At 42.6% G+C, this 12889-nt stretch overlaps 1 protein-coding gene across 16 annotated transcripts in view; it reads right to left on the minus strand.

Annotated features, from left to right (window-relative positions):
* LOC120530902 (rap1 GTPase-activating protein 1-like) overlaps positions 1–12889 on the minus strand; it is a 327102-nt gene that overhangs the window by 108046 nt on the left and 206167 nt on the right. For 5 of the 16 annotated variants that reach the window (XM_039755676.1, XM_039755685.1, XM_039755682.1 and 2 more), the window contains exon 1: positions 8618–8774. The exons of 3 other annotated variants lie outside the window; for them this stretch is intronic. In XM_039755676.1, the coding sequence (XP_039611610.1) occupies positions 8618–8733 (116 nt within the window). In that variant the 5' untranslated portion in view covers positions 8734–8774. Of the gene's footprint in view, positions 1–8117; positions 8480–8617; positions 8782–8819; positions 8888–12889 lie in introns of those variants that run through there. 8 more of the 16 variants (XM_039755674.1, XM_039755673.1, XM_039755672.1 and 5 more) reach the window with 5 other exon arrangements.

The raw sequence follows: 12889 nt of genomic DNA on the forward strand, positions 1-12889 counted from the left end.
AGAACTACTTAACGGATTTAGATTGGTTTTTTTTTTCTATAATTTACGTGAACATTCCGTTGATTTTGCAACTTTATCAGAGTATCAGAGTTCACTTGCTGTACTGATTTATCACCGCGAATCTGACAGAGACTCATTGGGCTGTGGAGGGGGTTTGTTGGGGTGGGGCCCTCCTCACTCAGGGCATAACCTTAACTCTGCTTAGTTAGCGAACGACAGAACTACTTCATGGATTTAGATCTTTTTTTTTCTATAATTTGCTTAAACATTCCGTTTGATTTTGTGACTTCTCTCATCGTGCCAAGAATCATAGTTCACTTGCAAGAGCAATATATTTGTGCTAATCTGAGACAGAGCGTGCGGGCCGAGGGGAGGGGGAAGTGTGACGTTAGGAGTGGGGAGCCAGGCGGGGCCCTCCTCACTGTCCTGTTTCACTAATACGCTGCAAAGCCGCGGAAGATGGCTAACATATATATATATATACAGTTGTGCTTGAAAGTTTGTGAACCCTTTAGAATTTTCTATATTTCTGCATAAATATGACCTAAAACATCATCAGGTTTTCACTCAAGTCCTAAAAGTAGATAAAGAGAAACCAGTTAAACAAATGAGACAAAAATATTATACTTGGTCATTTATATATTAAGGAAAATTATCGAATATTACATGTCTGTGAGTGGCAAAAGTAAAACCTCTAGGATTAGCAGTTAGTTTGAAGGTAAAATTACAGTCAGGTGTTTCAATCAATGGGAATACAATCAGGTGTGAGTCCTTCCGCAAAATTTCGATGATGTTGTTTTAGGTCATATTTATGCAGAAATCTAGAAAATTCTAAAGGGTTCACAAACTTTCAAGCACAACTGTATATATATATATATATTGTAAAAAAAAAATCCTGGAAAGGAAAAGCAGGGCAACGATACATGATCTTCTCTGAAGTTCTCAGAAGACACTTAAAAGACCCACAAGATGCAAACAATATCAAATAACACTCAGTCGTGTAAAGGCACGTAGCACACACAGATCCTGTGCTCTCAGCACATATAAAAAGTATAAGGACAATGCGTTCTATATGAAACATCAACGAAAGAAGAAGAAAGAGCAACGCGGAGAAAAGAGACCCAAAAGCGCTGGAGAGAAAAAAGGCAGATAAGGGATTATGGAAGCAGTGGAATTCGAAAGGCTCAAACAAACGATGGCGCAATACACATGCAGAGAAAGGTAAAGAATATGAAAGCAGTAAAATCTGAAAGTATTGTAGCGTCCCAGCCAGGTTGAAGCCTTTTTTGTTTTAAGTGACTGTTAGGTCCAATTGAGGGAGGGCAGAGTACAGCACGGAAGACTGATAGCAGTGCGACGGCACCTCCTTGATATGTGTTTAGACGCTGCCCCCCACCTTGACAATGCGAGCAGCATTGTACGTCCTGTGAGAAAGAGAGAAAGAGATTTAACCACACCTGAGGCTGTAAATAAAGGACAAGTATTGTTTTTACAACTTCATGCGAGACAAGGCAATGAGACATCATTTAAAAGAAGTCCACAGACATCTAGCCTAGCAGTTGTTAGATTGCTGTTGGCAGACATGCTTCATGTGCTCCCAGCTCTTAAAACCTTACAACAACGACAAGAGACAAGCAAAACACGCAGCTCACCAGCAGCAAAAAGTTTGCCGATGATCAGAATGCTTCTCCTTAGCGTGCGTTCAGCCAAACTAATCCTCTCCCCCCCCATCCCACACCACCCCCTTCACAACGCGAGCGAGAGAGAGGCAAAGTGGCAAAAGGACAGCTGCTGTACAGGCTTTGAAATGATCGGGCAGCGAGACAACCAGAATAGGCAGCTTGCCAGCAGCAGAAAGACAGCAGATGATCCGACGGCAGCTCCTTAGAGTGCATTCAGCCGCACCCCCTTCTCAATGTGAACAGCATTATATGACCTGTGAGAAAGAGATGTAACTATGCCCGGGGCCGAAAATAAAGTATTGTTGTTAACAAAAGTAAAAATAAAAGTGAAAATAATGCATATGTAACAATTCCCATGAAACTAACAATCTTTTTTACTTGTATATCCAGTAAATAAAACCTGGTGGGGGGCGAGCGAAGTGAGCAGGGGAAGAGCCCCCTAGTATATATATATATATACAGTGGAACCTCGAGATACCTCGAGTTTAATTCGTTCCAGCACTGAGCTTGTATAGCGAATTTCTCGTATCTAGAACAAACTTCCCCATTGAAAATAATGGAAATCCAGTTAATCCGTTCCGCACCCCCAAAGATATCAACATAAAAATCAATTTTCCTAACAAATAACACTGATAAATGATATATACACGTGGAACCTCGATTTGCAAGTAACTTGATTTACGAGTGTTTTGCAAGACGAGCTAAATTTTTTAATTAATTTTGACTTGATAAAACAAGCACTGTCTTGCAATACAAGTAGTATGGATACACTTTGTCTGCTGAGCATCATGTGAGCATAACTGAGCTGATGGTTCTTCTCTCTCCTTATCTCTCTCGCTCGCGAACGCATCTCTCTCTCTCTCTCCTTATCTCTCTCGCTCGCGCACCTCTCTCTCTCTCTCTCTCTCTCCACTTGAGGGCAATCGTCTCCTATTCTCTGTCTGCATGTCAGCGATATTTTTGGATACGCTTATACAGCGAACTGCTACAGCGAAATAATGAAATCACAAGCGCACAAACGCGTAGATCCTCACGCTACGGGAGAACAAGGAACACTGAGTGAACTGACGGGCAGCGTCATCTTGGGTGAATCCCCGAGTCAAGGCGGATCGGGAAACGCGTCACGCATAACCACAGCCTGGCTCGTGGCTCGTTACGAGCCAATGCTCGTATTTAGATCCGAATTTTTCGCTCATACTTTCCTCTTATCTTGAATTTCTCATAGACAGAGGTGATTGTATCTAGAGGTTTCACTGTATGTATATATATATATATATATAGATATATACACTTGCTGTGTAAGCCTGTGCTGTAATAACCCTGGGGTCCTATAAACTATTGAAATTGTCAGAAAAAAAAATTGAAATGTAGAGATGTCAGGTAATTGAAAGGAACATCTCTGGGCGCATCTCTCCTAGGAGGTTTCGTTTTGCCGACATGCTCACCTTGCTTGTGTTATTAGCGGTGGAGGAAAAGTAAAAGGGATACCATTTTGCTGATGTCAGCGGTTAAGCGACTTTGTCTTTCTTCAGAGGTTTCACTTTGCCGACGTGCTTGCCTCGCTTGTGCATTAACTGCTAAGCGAGTTTTCTGTTTTGATGCAGGTGGAACCTTTAACTCAGCTCCACCTGTCACTTCCGGGCTGGGCAGACACACACACACACACACACACACTTCCACACATAGATGTTTAAATAAAAGACATATAGTAAATACACCAAAAATAAATAGAGTTTAAAAAGCTAAAACAAATAGATAAGCTTTCAGGCGGGATTTAAAAGTGACCAAAGCTGGTGCCGACCAAATAAAGAGAGTGATAAAATAATCACACAAGTGAAAGTGATGCGTAGCTGACAGCAAGAAACAGGAAACAAGTGTCGTAACAAGAGTGAGATGAAACTGCCACCGAGGCACAGGTGAGTATGATCAACAGGATCAGGGATGAGTGGTAACAACAGAAACAGTAACATAAGAAAAGAAACTTAGCTTGAAACTTAAAGAGCACTATAAACATGAAGGAGTGCTGCACAAGTGTGTCTGATCAGCAAGTGGAGAAAGGCAATAAAAGGGAGAGCGATACGCACTGTCATAAAGGAGGAATATTGCAGGCAAAATGAAATAAACAGAAGTACAATGAAATGTGAAAATAAATACAGAAAAAGCACAGAATTAAATAAATGTGCCACATAATAAGTTTGTTACTTATTTATTTTATTCATTTATTATTGTCTGTAATATTTTCCCAAACACAACATGAAATACGGCTTGAAATTAGAACTGTTACTTTCACTGATCTAGCGAGTTCCATGTTGTAATTGGTGATTCTTCAAAACTCTGGAATTAAACCTTCAGTCATCAAATTGCACATTTACAACTGACATTTCAGCTGTAGGCAACTAATGATTAATTCTTCTTCTTTCGGCTGCTCCTTTAAGGGGTTGCCACAGTGGATCTTCTTCTTCCATATTGTCCTGACTTCTGCACTTGCTCTGTTACACCCATCACCTGCATGTCCTGTCTCACCACATCCATAAACCTTCTCTTAGGCCTTCCTCTTTTCCTCTTCCCTGGCAGCTCTATCCTTAGCATCCTTTTCCCAGTATACCCAGCAACTCTCCTGTGTACATGTCCAAACCAACTCAATCTTGCCTCTCTGACTTTGTCTCCAGACTGTCCAACCTGAGCTGACCCTCTAATGTCCTCATTTCTAATCCTGTCCATCCTCATGACACCCAATTCAAATCTTAACATCTTTAGCTCTGCCACCTCCAGCTCTGTCTCCTGCTTTCTGGTCAGTGCCACCATCTCCAATCCATATAACATAGCTGGTCTCACTACCGTCCTGTAGACCTTCCCTTTCACTCTTGCTGATACCCGTCTGTCACAAATCACTCCTGACACTCTTCTCCACCCGCACTCTCTTTTTCACCTCTCTTCCACAATCCCCGTTACTCTGTACTGTTGATCCCAAGTATTTAAACTCATCCACCTTCACCAACTGTACTTTCCTGTATATTGGGGAAGTAAAACATAGTTGATAATAACAGAAAACAAAATGGGCAATGCTCAACTGTCATAATGTGTGATATGACATGAGTCATATGACAGAGTGATACAGGAGAGAGAGTGACCTGCTCAAGGGGTAATAAGGGAGAATGAAAAATAGCTCATAATGAACTACAGCAGAGGAAGCCAAAAAAAAACTACTTGAAAATGAAGGTGAGTGGTGCACACGATGTATACGTGACAGTGATAAGCAACTGAGAAATGGACACACAACTGTTACAAGAGGTTTAACTTTGAAAGAAATAAAGCTTCATAAATGTGAGATAGTGAGGAATCAGGTAGTGTGATCAACCAGAGGAATAATTAGACAATGGGAGAGTGAAACACAGTGGATAAACAATGAAGACTGTAACGAGCAACATAAACATTAAAGAGTTATTATATTCAGTCATGAGTGAGTGTGGTAAACTGGAAGAGTGCTAGAGATAAACTACTGAGAAAGTAACACACAGCTGTTACAAGAATGAGAAATGATAAGAAATAAACAAATACAGCAAAAGTGATGCACATCTGAGTGTACCTGACTGGAGCAGTTATTAAATCAAGTGTAATAATCCATCCATTTTCTAGATCTGCGTTATCCATTGCAGGGTGAACACACAGGCACAGATTGAGGCCAATTGGACATACAGTGGAGCACCCACCTAACCTAAATGTCTTTGGAGGGAGACCCCAGTAGACAGCATGAAAACTGCTGGGTGGACCTGGGATGTGAACCCATCATCATCATGTTCTCTGCCACTGTGCTACAATACTGTTAGTAATAAAAAGTGATACACAAGAGACCGAGGGGTACTCAACTATTAATGAGAGCTGACTGTGGTAATTATTACAAACTATTACTACTGTGGAGTCACCACTCTTAAGAGATTTAAAACTGTTGTACGACACTTGCATGATTCTTAGTGATACACCAAAGATTGATGGAAGCAAATATAACAAGAGATGGATACCCATGAGAGTGGCACACAATGAGCATGAAAACACGGCTCGGGTGCTACACTACTGAAAATATTACACAAAATTAATAGGTAAGAGCATTAACACAAATAGAAGAATGATACACACATAAGTGAGAAATGAGATTAAGATATTAAAGCGTTAGACACAAGTGAGCTGACAACACCCGATAGAGAATGGCTGACTGGAAGAGTTTTTGGTACAAATACGACGCAAGGGTGCACATCTGAGAGGGTGACAGTGACTGAGCCATTAAAGCACAACTGTGAGTGACACTCGAGTGAGAGAACGTGGGACTGTCTGGAAATGTGAGTGATGCCAACATGAGTGCCAACGAAAGACGTGAGATTGAGAAATGAGATTTTTAATACCCAAGCAATGCACAATTACGTGGGATTAATGGAACGGTTATCTGTACACACAGTGAATTTCCCCTTGGGATTAATAAAGTATCTATCTATCAGTTATCTGGTACACCACTTGGGGTTGGGAGACTTTAACTGCTATTACTGCAGTAAAGTGCTGCACATCTGAGTGACTGAGGCAGCGACAAATTCAAAAAGTACACAGATGAGAGTGCAATATAAAGAAGAATTACAAAGCTGAGGAATGACAGACAGACGTTTCATTTCCAGTCAGTTGTCGACTTCTGTTAAAATGGAGACGACTCAATACACTTCAGTCAGTAAGGTGAATTTACCTTTCCTTCATATTTAAGCAGTTTTTATTCATCATTTACTTAACAGCAGTATAAACCCAACTTTTAAATTGGCTACACAAAAAAAGTAATTTTTTTCTCAATATGCAAAGGAATTTTACGCATCATCCATCTTTACATTTTCTAAGCCCACTTGTCCAGGGCAGGGGGCCAGTTGGAGCCTACTGGAGCAAGCAGTGGGTTCAGACAGGAACAGCCCCAGGCTAAACACTCACACGCAGACAGACAGACAGACAGACACACACTCACACACTGGCAAAACTTCAACAAGTCCATGCAGGGAGCACCCGGAACACAAACCCTGGTCTCCTCTTTGCATGGCAGCAGCACTACCACTGTGCTGCTGTGCCACCCCTTTATGTATCATGTACTTTTATCCATCCATTTTCTGAATTCTGAGCAGGGTTTTAGGGATGCTGGAGCCAAACCCAGTCACCATCAGATAGAAGGCAGGAACAATCCCTAGACAGGGTGTCAGTCCATCACTTAGTAAACACACACACACACATTGGGGCTAACTTAGCATAACCTAGCCACCTAATCTGTGTGTCTTTGGACTGTGGGAGGAAACCGGTGCACCTGAAGGAAACACACAGACATGCCAACATACAAAAACATGCAAATTCCACCCAGGGAACACCCAGGACACAAACATTGGTTTCCTTATTGGAGGGCAGCAGTGTTACCACCATGCTACTGTGCCGCTCCTTTATGTATCACTTACTTAGTAAATAAATCCCTCCACTGTCTAACTTGTTTCTTCCTGAGCAAAGTCGCTGGGAAGATGGAGCCAAACCCAACCTCCATCAGGTGGAAGGCAGGAACAATCCCTGGACAGGACGCCAGGGTGAACACACACACACACCCACCCTAGGGCCAACTCAGCATCACCTGTCCACCTAACCTTCATACCTGCATGTCTTCGGACTGTAGAAGGAAAACAACATACAGGGGACATGGGGAGAACATGCAAACTCCACACATGGAGGACCTGGGATGTGAACCCCTTACGGCGAGGCAGCGGTGCCTACACTGCGTCACCCTTAGTTAATAAATATAAGCAGGAGGACAAGATTTTTAATTTCATTAACATTTAAGTTGTTCCAGATAGTTTGACCTCATCACTTGTTAAGATTTTCAAGTTAAATTGTGACATGGAGCGAAATCACTTCAGCCAGCCAACTTGATTAAGTTACCACTTTGATTTTTTTCTGTTCTCACTTAATTAATGAAAGGGACTTAAAATTACTTTCAATAGTAAGTTGAGGTAATTAGTATCATTGAGTCAGCATAACTTTTTAAAAAAATCATTACATTTGAAATTTACTTTGCAGCCATATAATTCAAGTATTGGCTAAAGATCCACGGGTGCAGAGTGATATACAATTAAGACGAAGAGTGATACATAAATATGACAATAACATACAAATAAGACAGTATACAAAACTGAGTGATACAAATTACAGTTAAACACATTTTAAAGTGAAACTGAGAAGGGCTAAGCAGCTAGAAGCGTGTGACACAAACCGAGGAGACAGAGGGCTGAGAGTGTCACACAAGCGACGGCTGCTCATTGATTGACAGGGTGACAAGTGACCACGCGCCACGCCCCTCCCATTACATTTCACACATTCTAATAAAACGAAACTCAGACTGATCAATAACATACACTCACGCAAAAGCACCCTTACCGGTCCATGAACAGGATATTTAAATGCATCCCCCCACTTCTAACAAAAAGTGGGCTGGAGTCCAGATCATCTAGAAGGTCACACCTGGCCACAAGGTTGTGCCAACTTCTTTTCCTGAGCGCTGGGCACTGAACAAACCCCACGGAGTTGGTGCCCAGTGTCCACTTTCAGTGCCAGCGCCCTGCTTCCATAGCTGGCCTCAGTGCGACAGTCGGACTGTCTTGTCCCCCCTCGTCCTTCGCTGACGCCGCGCCTCCCAGCCTTGAGGTTGCTGCTGCTGACTTGACAGCTGGATGCCGACTGCTAAGCACAGTTTCCCCCGCACATCCCCTTCCCTGAATGAGATCTGCACACCCGTTCGCAGATTTTCACGCACACACACACACACAAAACAGCCAAACCAGCTACTCTGCCCTGTCACCCTCAGGAGGACGCTTGCTTGTAGCTGAGCCCCGCCCTCCACTGCAAACAAAGTGACAAATGAGAAGACGGCGACTGACCATCCCGAGCAGGCTGACCGGCCCCAGCTGAGACACCAGAACCTGTGTGCGCAGACAAAGGCGTCCGTCCTGTCGGTGACCGGCGAGTGCCACCTGAGCGTGCTGGCAGCGGACATCTTAGCGGAGACGCATGACACACGGACGGCTCTGGCATCGGCTTTTTTACGACAGCGAGGGAAGGACGAAAGGCAAAGTTACTCACTGTCGTCTTGCCGGGCGGCTGGTTGCAGACGATGCCGCGGACGCAGCGCAGTCCCCCTCCCCTCCCCACGGCAGCTCGCGCAAATTGGATTAGCCGTTAGAATCACGCACCTCTGCAGCCCGCCGCACACCTGCTGCCCACCAACCCCCCCCCGACAGCGGGTGCTGCTGGTGGCGCCGGCCGCCACAGGACTACAGGACTCCTGAGTGTTTATAAGGTGTTTCTTTAATGAATGCGCAGCTGGCCACGGAAGGTAGTGGAGCTTACTGATCCAAAACGCTCCAAAATGCAACACTGAGTTGAGGTCGTGGTTTCAATCAGTAAAAAAAAAAGCTAACATCTTGCCAGGAATACAGGGACCTGCAATGATCCTGCAAGCAAACTCATGCCACAGTCACATAGACCTACTGGCATAGCTGAAGGGCACTACTGCCATCTGGTAATACAGACTTTGTATCTAGAAAAGGGAAGGGCTGGAATTGTAATATTATAGCAACTATGGGGTTGGGCCTGAGAGGGACACACTATCAGAAGGGGCAAGGATACCCGGAAAATCCGGTACCATGAACAACGTGAGTGGGGATGAAAACCTGGCAGTGTGAGTAAGCACTTTAGTCAGTGTCTCCCTGCTGCTGGCCTATTTACCTGTAAGTGTGGCCCCTAGAGAGCTACAGACATGCTGGTCATGGGTCAGCTCAAAAACCAGGAGATAGTGTGGCACTTAGGTTCAGCGTGGCAGAGGTGGCCCACATGGGTGTATTGGAGTGAGGGGACAAAGGTTGTGGCAAAAGTGACAATGAAGAAGACAATGGTCCGTTTTAGGGGCTCACTACTGGTATAGTATATGATGGCTGAATCCATTCCTCTAGCTCTCACCATCCTCCAGGTTGTTACAGTGGTGTTAGAAGTGGGATAGAACCAACTAACAACTCTGAGATGGCTTCAGCTTGATTCAGGCTTGGTAGACCATGTCTCCTTGCAAATCTTGAGTGTCCTGCCAGATGGAGTTTGTGTTACACTCAAGAGCGAAAGTTCTGGCAGTGTAGTGACCTGAGAGGTTTCCAATCTGCCCAGTCTGGAGTAAGCTGTAAGCGTGGCTGATTGGTAAACCAGTCCTCCGTCTCAGAATCATTAGAACCCTCTAGATAATAAAGTATCTATCTATCTATCTATCTATCTATCTATCTATCTATCTATCTATCTATCTATCTATCTATCTATCTATCTATCTATCTATCTATCTATCTATCTATCTATCTATCTATCTATCTATCTATCTATCTATCGGGTTCTTCTATCTATCTATCTATCTATCTATCTATCTATCTATCTCAATACTGACACCACTGTAATAACCCAAGTGGGGTGCAAGAAAAGGAGGAATGGATTGAGCCACCTTGCACCAGGCCACTGGTGTTGCCCTAAAAACAACTTTTGGCTTCTCCAGTGTCACCACCGCCACACCGCTGAGGTCTTCTGCAGCACCTTATGCTCCCAGCTGTCTCATCCATTCAGAACACACCCCCATGCCAACCCGCCATGTCTCACTCTCGCAACCTGCCTGCCACACTGCCTCCCGGTTCATTCACAAGCCAATAGGCCTCAGCAGCACTTAGTTTGAGTACCAAGCCTGCACCACAACGCGCGCCGTTCTCGTACTTGGCGACTCCTGGATAGGAAAATAAAGCAATTAAGCAGAAGAGTAGTAATTGATTAATCGTTTAGCACACAAAAGGGGAAGATTAAAACTCTTAAACCAAATAGAAATTCAAAGGACATTCTTAACATTTCTTATATTGATCATTCAAAAAAGGGTGAAATGTCCACAATCGAACAGTAATTACTTTACAAAGAATGAAATTAATCAAAACCAGAGAAAGGCCCAAAAAACAAAATCCACACCAAAATGGCTAAAAACAAAATAAAAAATAATAAAGTGAGATACTGTTAATTAACCTCCAAGGGTAAGTTCAGCATGCTTCATGTTGAAGTGCTTTCTTCACGATCATTCCGGCTTATATTAATGTACCACAAAAAAATTCAGTTTGAAAGTGAAGCATTTTTTTATGCATTTGAACAAACACCAAGTCTGCTCTTGTGTTTTAAAATGGAGGTGAAGTGATGAATCAGCCCACAATCGAAGAGTTATCTTTGACTCTAGCATGTCATCTAAAGTGCACATTACAAAGTTAGTCAAATCAAATCATGTTTCTTTCATCTTAAAAATGTTGGGAAATTAAGGCATTTTCTAATTAAGTGGGATACTGAAAAATGAATTCATACATTAATTTCTAGTAGGATTGACTACTGCAATGTGATGTTCACTGGATGTTCAAACTGTTCTTTATACAGCCTCCAGTTAATCCAAAATGCTCCTGCAAGAATTATTACAAGAACAAGAAAATACGAACACATAACTCCAGTTCTTAAATCCTTACACTGGCTCCCGGTTAAGTTTAGGGCAGATTTTAAAATCCTCCTTTTAACATATAAAGCCTTAAATGGCCAAGGTCCAGCTTACATATCTGAACTTATCATGCCCTACAAGCCAGAGCGCACATTAAGATCTCAAGATGCCGGTCTGCTTATGATTCCAAGGATTAATAAAATAACAGTGGGAGGTCGAGCTTTTAGTTACCCCTAAACTGTGGAATGGTCTGCCTGCTACTATAAGAGATGCCTCCTCGGTCTCAGCTTTCAAATCCCGGCTGAAGACTCACTACTTCAGTTTAGTGTACCCTGACTAGAGCTGCTGATTCAATGTACAGACTGCATCTCTGTTGTCAGACATTAGCACTAAAACACAAGTAACATGAATGTTATAATTTGTTACTAACCCTCACCTGTTCTGTTTCTCTTCTCGGTACTCAAATGTGGCACTTGGTGCCACAGCCCACCTGCTAAGTTGTTGTGCCTGCTTAAATTAAAGTCATCTCTAATGGATTGACTGGCCCAGCACTGACTCAGCTGTGGAATGGCCAAATGGGGGAGGCAGGTTGATGGCTGAGGTCTTCAGGACTCTAAACAAATCCAAATCATATTATGTGATATCATCTACTGTTAAATTCTGCTCTGTACTTGTAATATTTTTATTTAACTATTATATTGAGGATTACTTGTGTTCTGTTCTGTGTATTGTATTGTATTGCCCCCCTTCTTTTTGACACGCACTGCACACACAGCCTAACTGGAAAGGGGTCTCTCTTTGAACTGCCTTTCCCAAGGTTTGTACCATTTTTTTCCCTACAAGGGTTTTTTTGGCAGTGTTTCCTTGTCTTTTTAGAGAGTCAAGGCTGGGGGGCTGTCATAAGTCAGGGCCTGTTAAAGCCCATTGTGGCACTTCTTGTGTAATTTTGGGCTATATAAAAATAAACTGTATTGTATTGTATTGGTGTGGGTCTAAAAAAAAAACAAAACTTAAAACTTACTGAATAAGTCCATTTGGAAGCAGCAAAGGTTTCAAATTATGAAAACGTGCCTTCCACAATTACCAAGGTGTGATTGTGACAATAAAGCTAAATTGGATGCAATGCATTTCATCACAGATTTTGTTAAAGTAAGGGACACATTTTCATTTTGCTTGTCTCATTACAGTGGTGTGACATTTTCCACAGATGATCCTCCAACTCACTTGATTTCTGGAGCTCCAGGATGCATATGATCCTCCTTGTGTAGCACAGGTCTGGCATTTAATAGAGTAATAATGTTTTTAATATATATAAATGATTTGGAAAGGAATATAAGTAACAAGCTGGTTCATTTTGCAGATGATACCAAGATAGGCGGATTGGCAGATAATCTGGGATCCATTGAGTCATTACAGATGGACCTCGACAGCATAAATTTAATGTCTGTAAATGTAAAGTATAACATGTAAGAAGTAAAAATGTGAGACCTGAATACACAATGGGAGGTCTGAAAATCAAACGTACACCTCATGAGAAGGATTTAGGAGTCGCAGTGGACTCATCATTATCAATTACTAGACCGTGTTCATTAGAACAATCGAGATGAGGACACACCATTCAGCCCAGTAAAGTTCGCAAGTCCTATCCACTGAATTCTTCTAA

Source organism: Polypterus senegalus, chromosome 6, assembly GCF_016835505.1.
Source record: "Polypterus senegalus isolate Bchr_013 chromosome 6, ASM1683550v1, whole genome shotgun sequence".
Classification (NCBI taxonomy): domain Eukaryota; kingdom Metazoa; phylum Chordata; class Cladistia; order Polypteriformes; family Polypteridae; genus Polypterus; species Polypterus senegalus.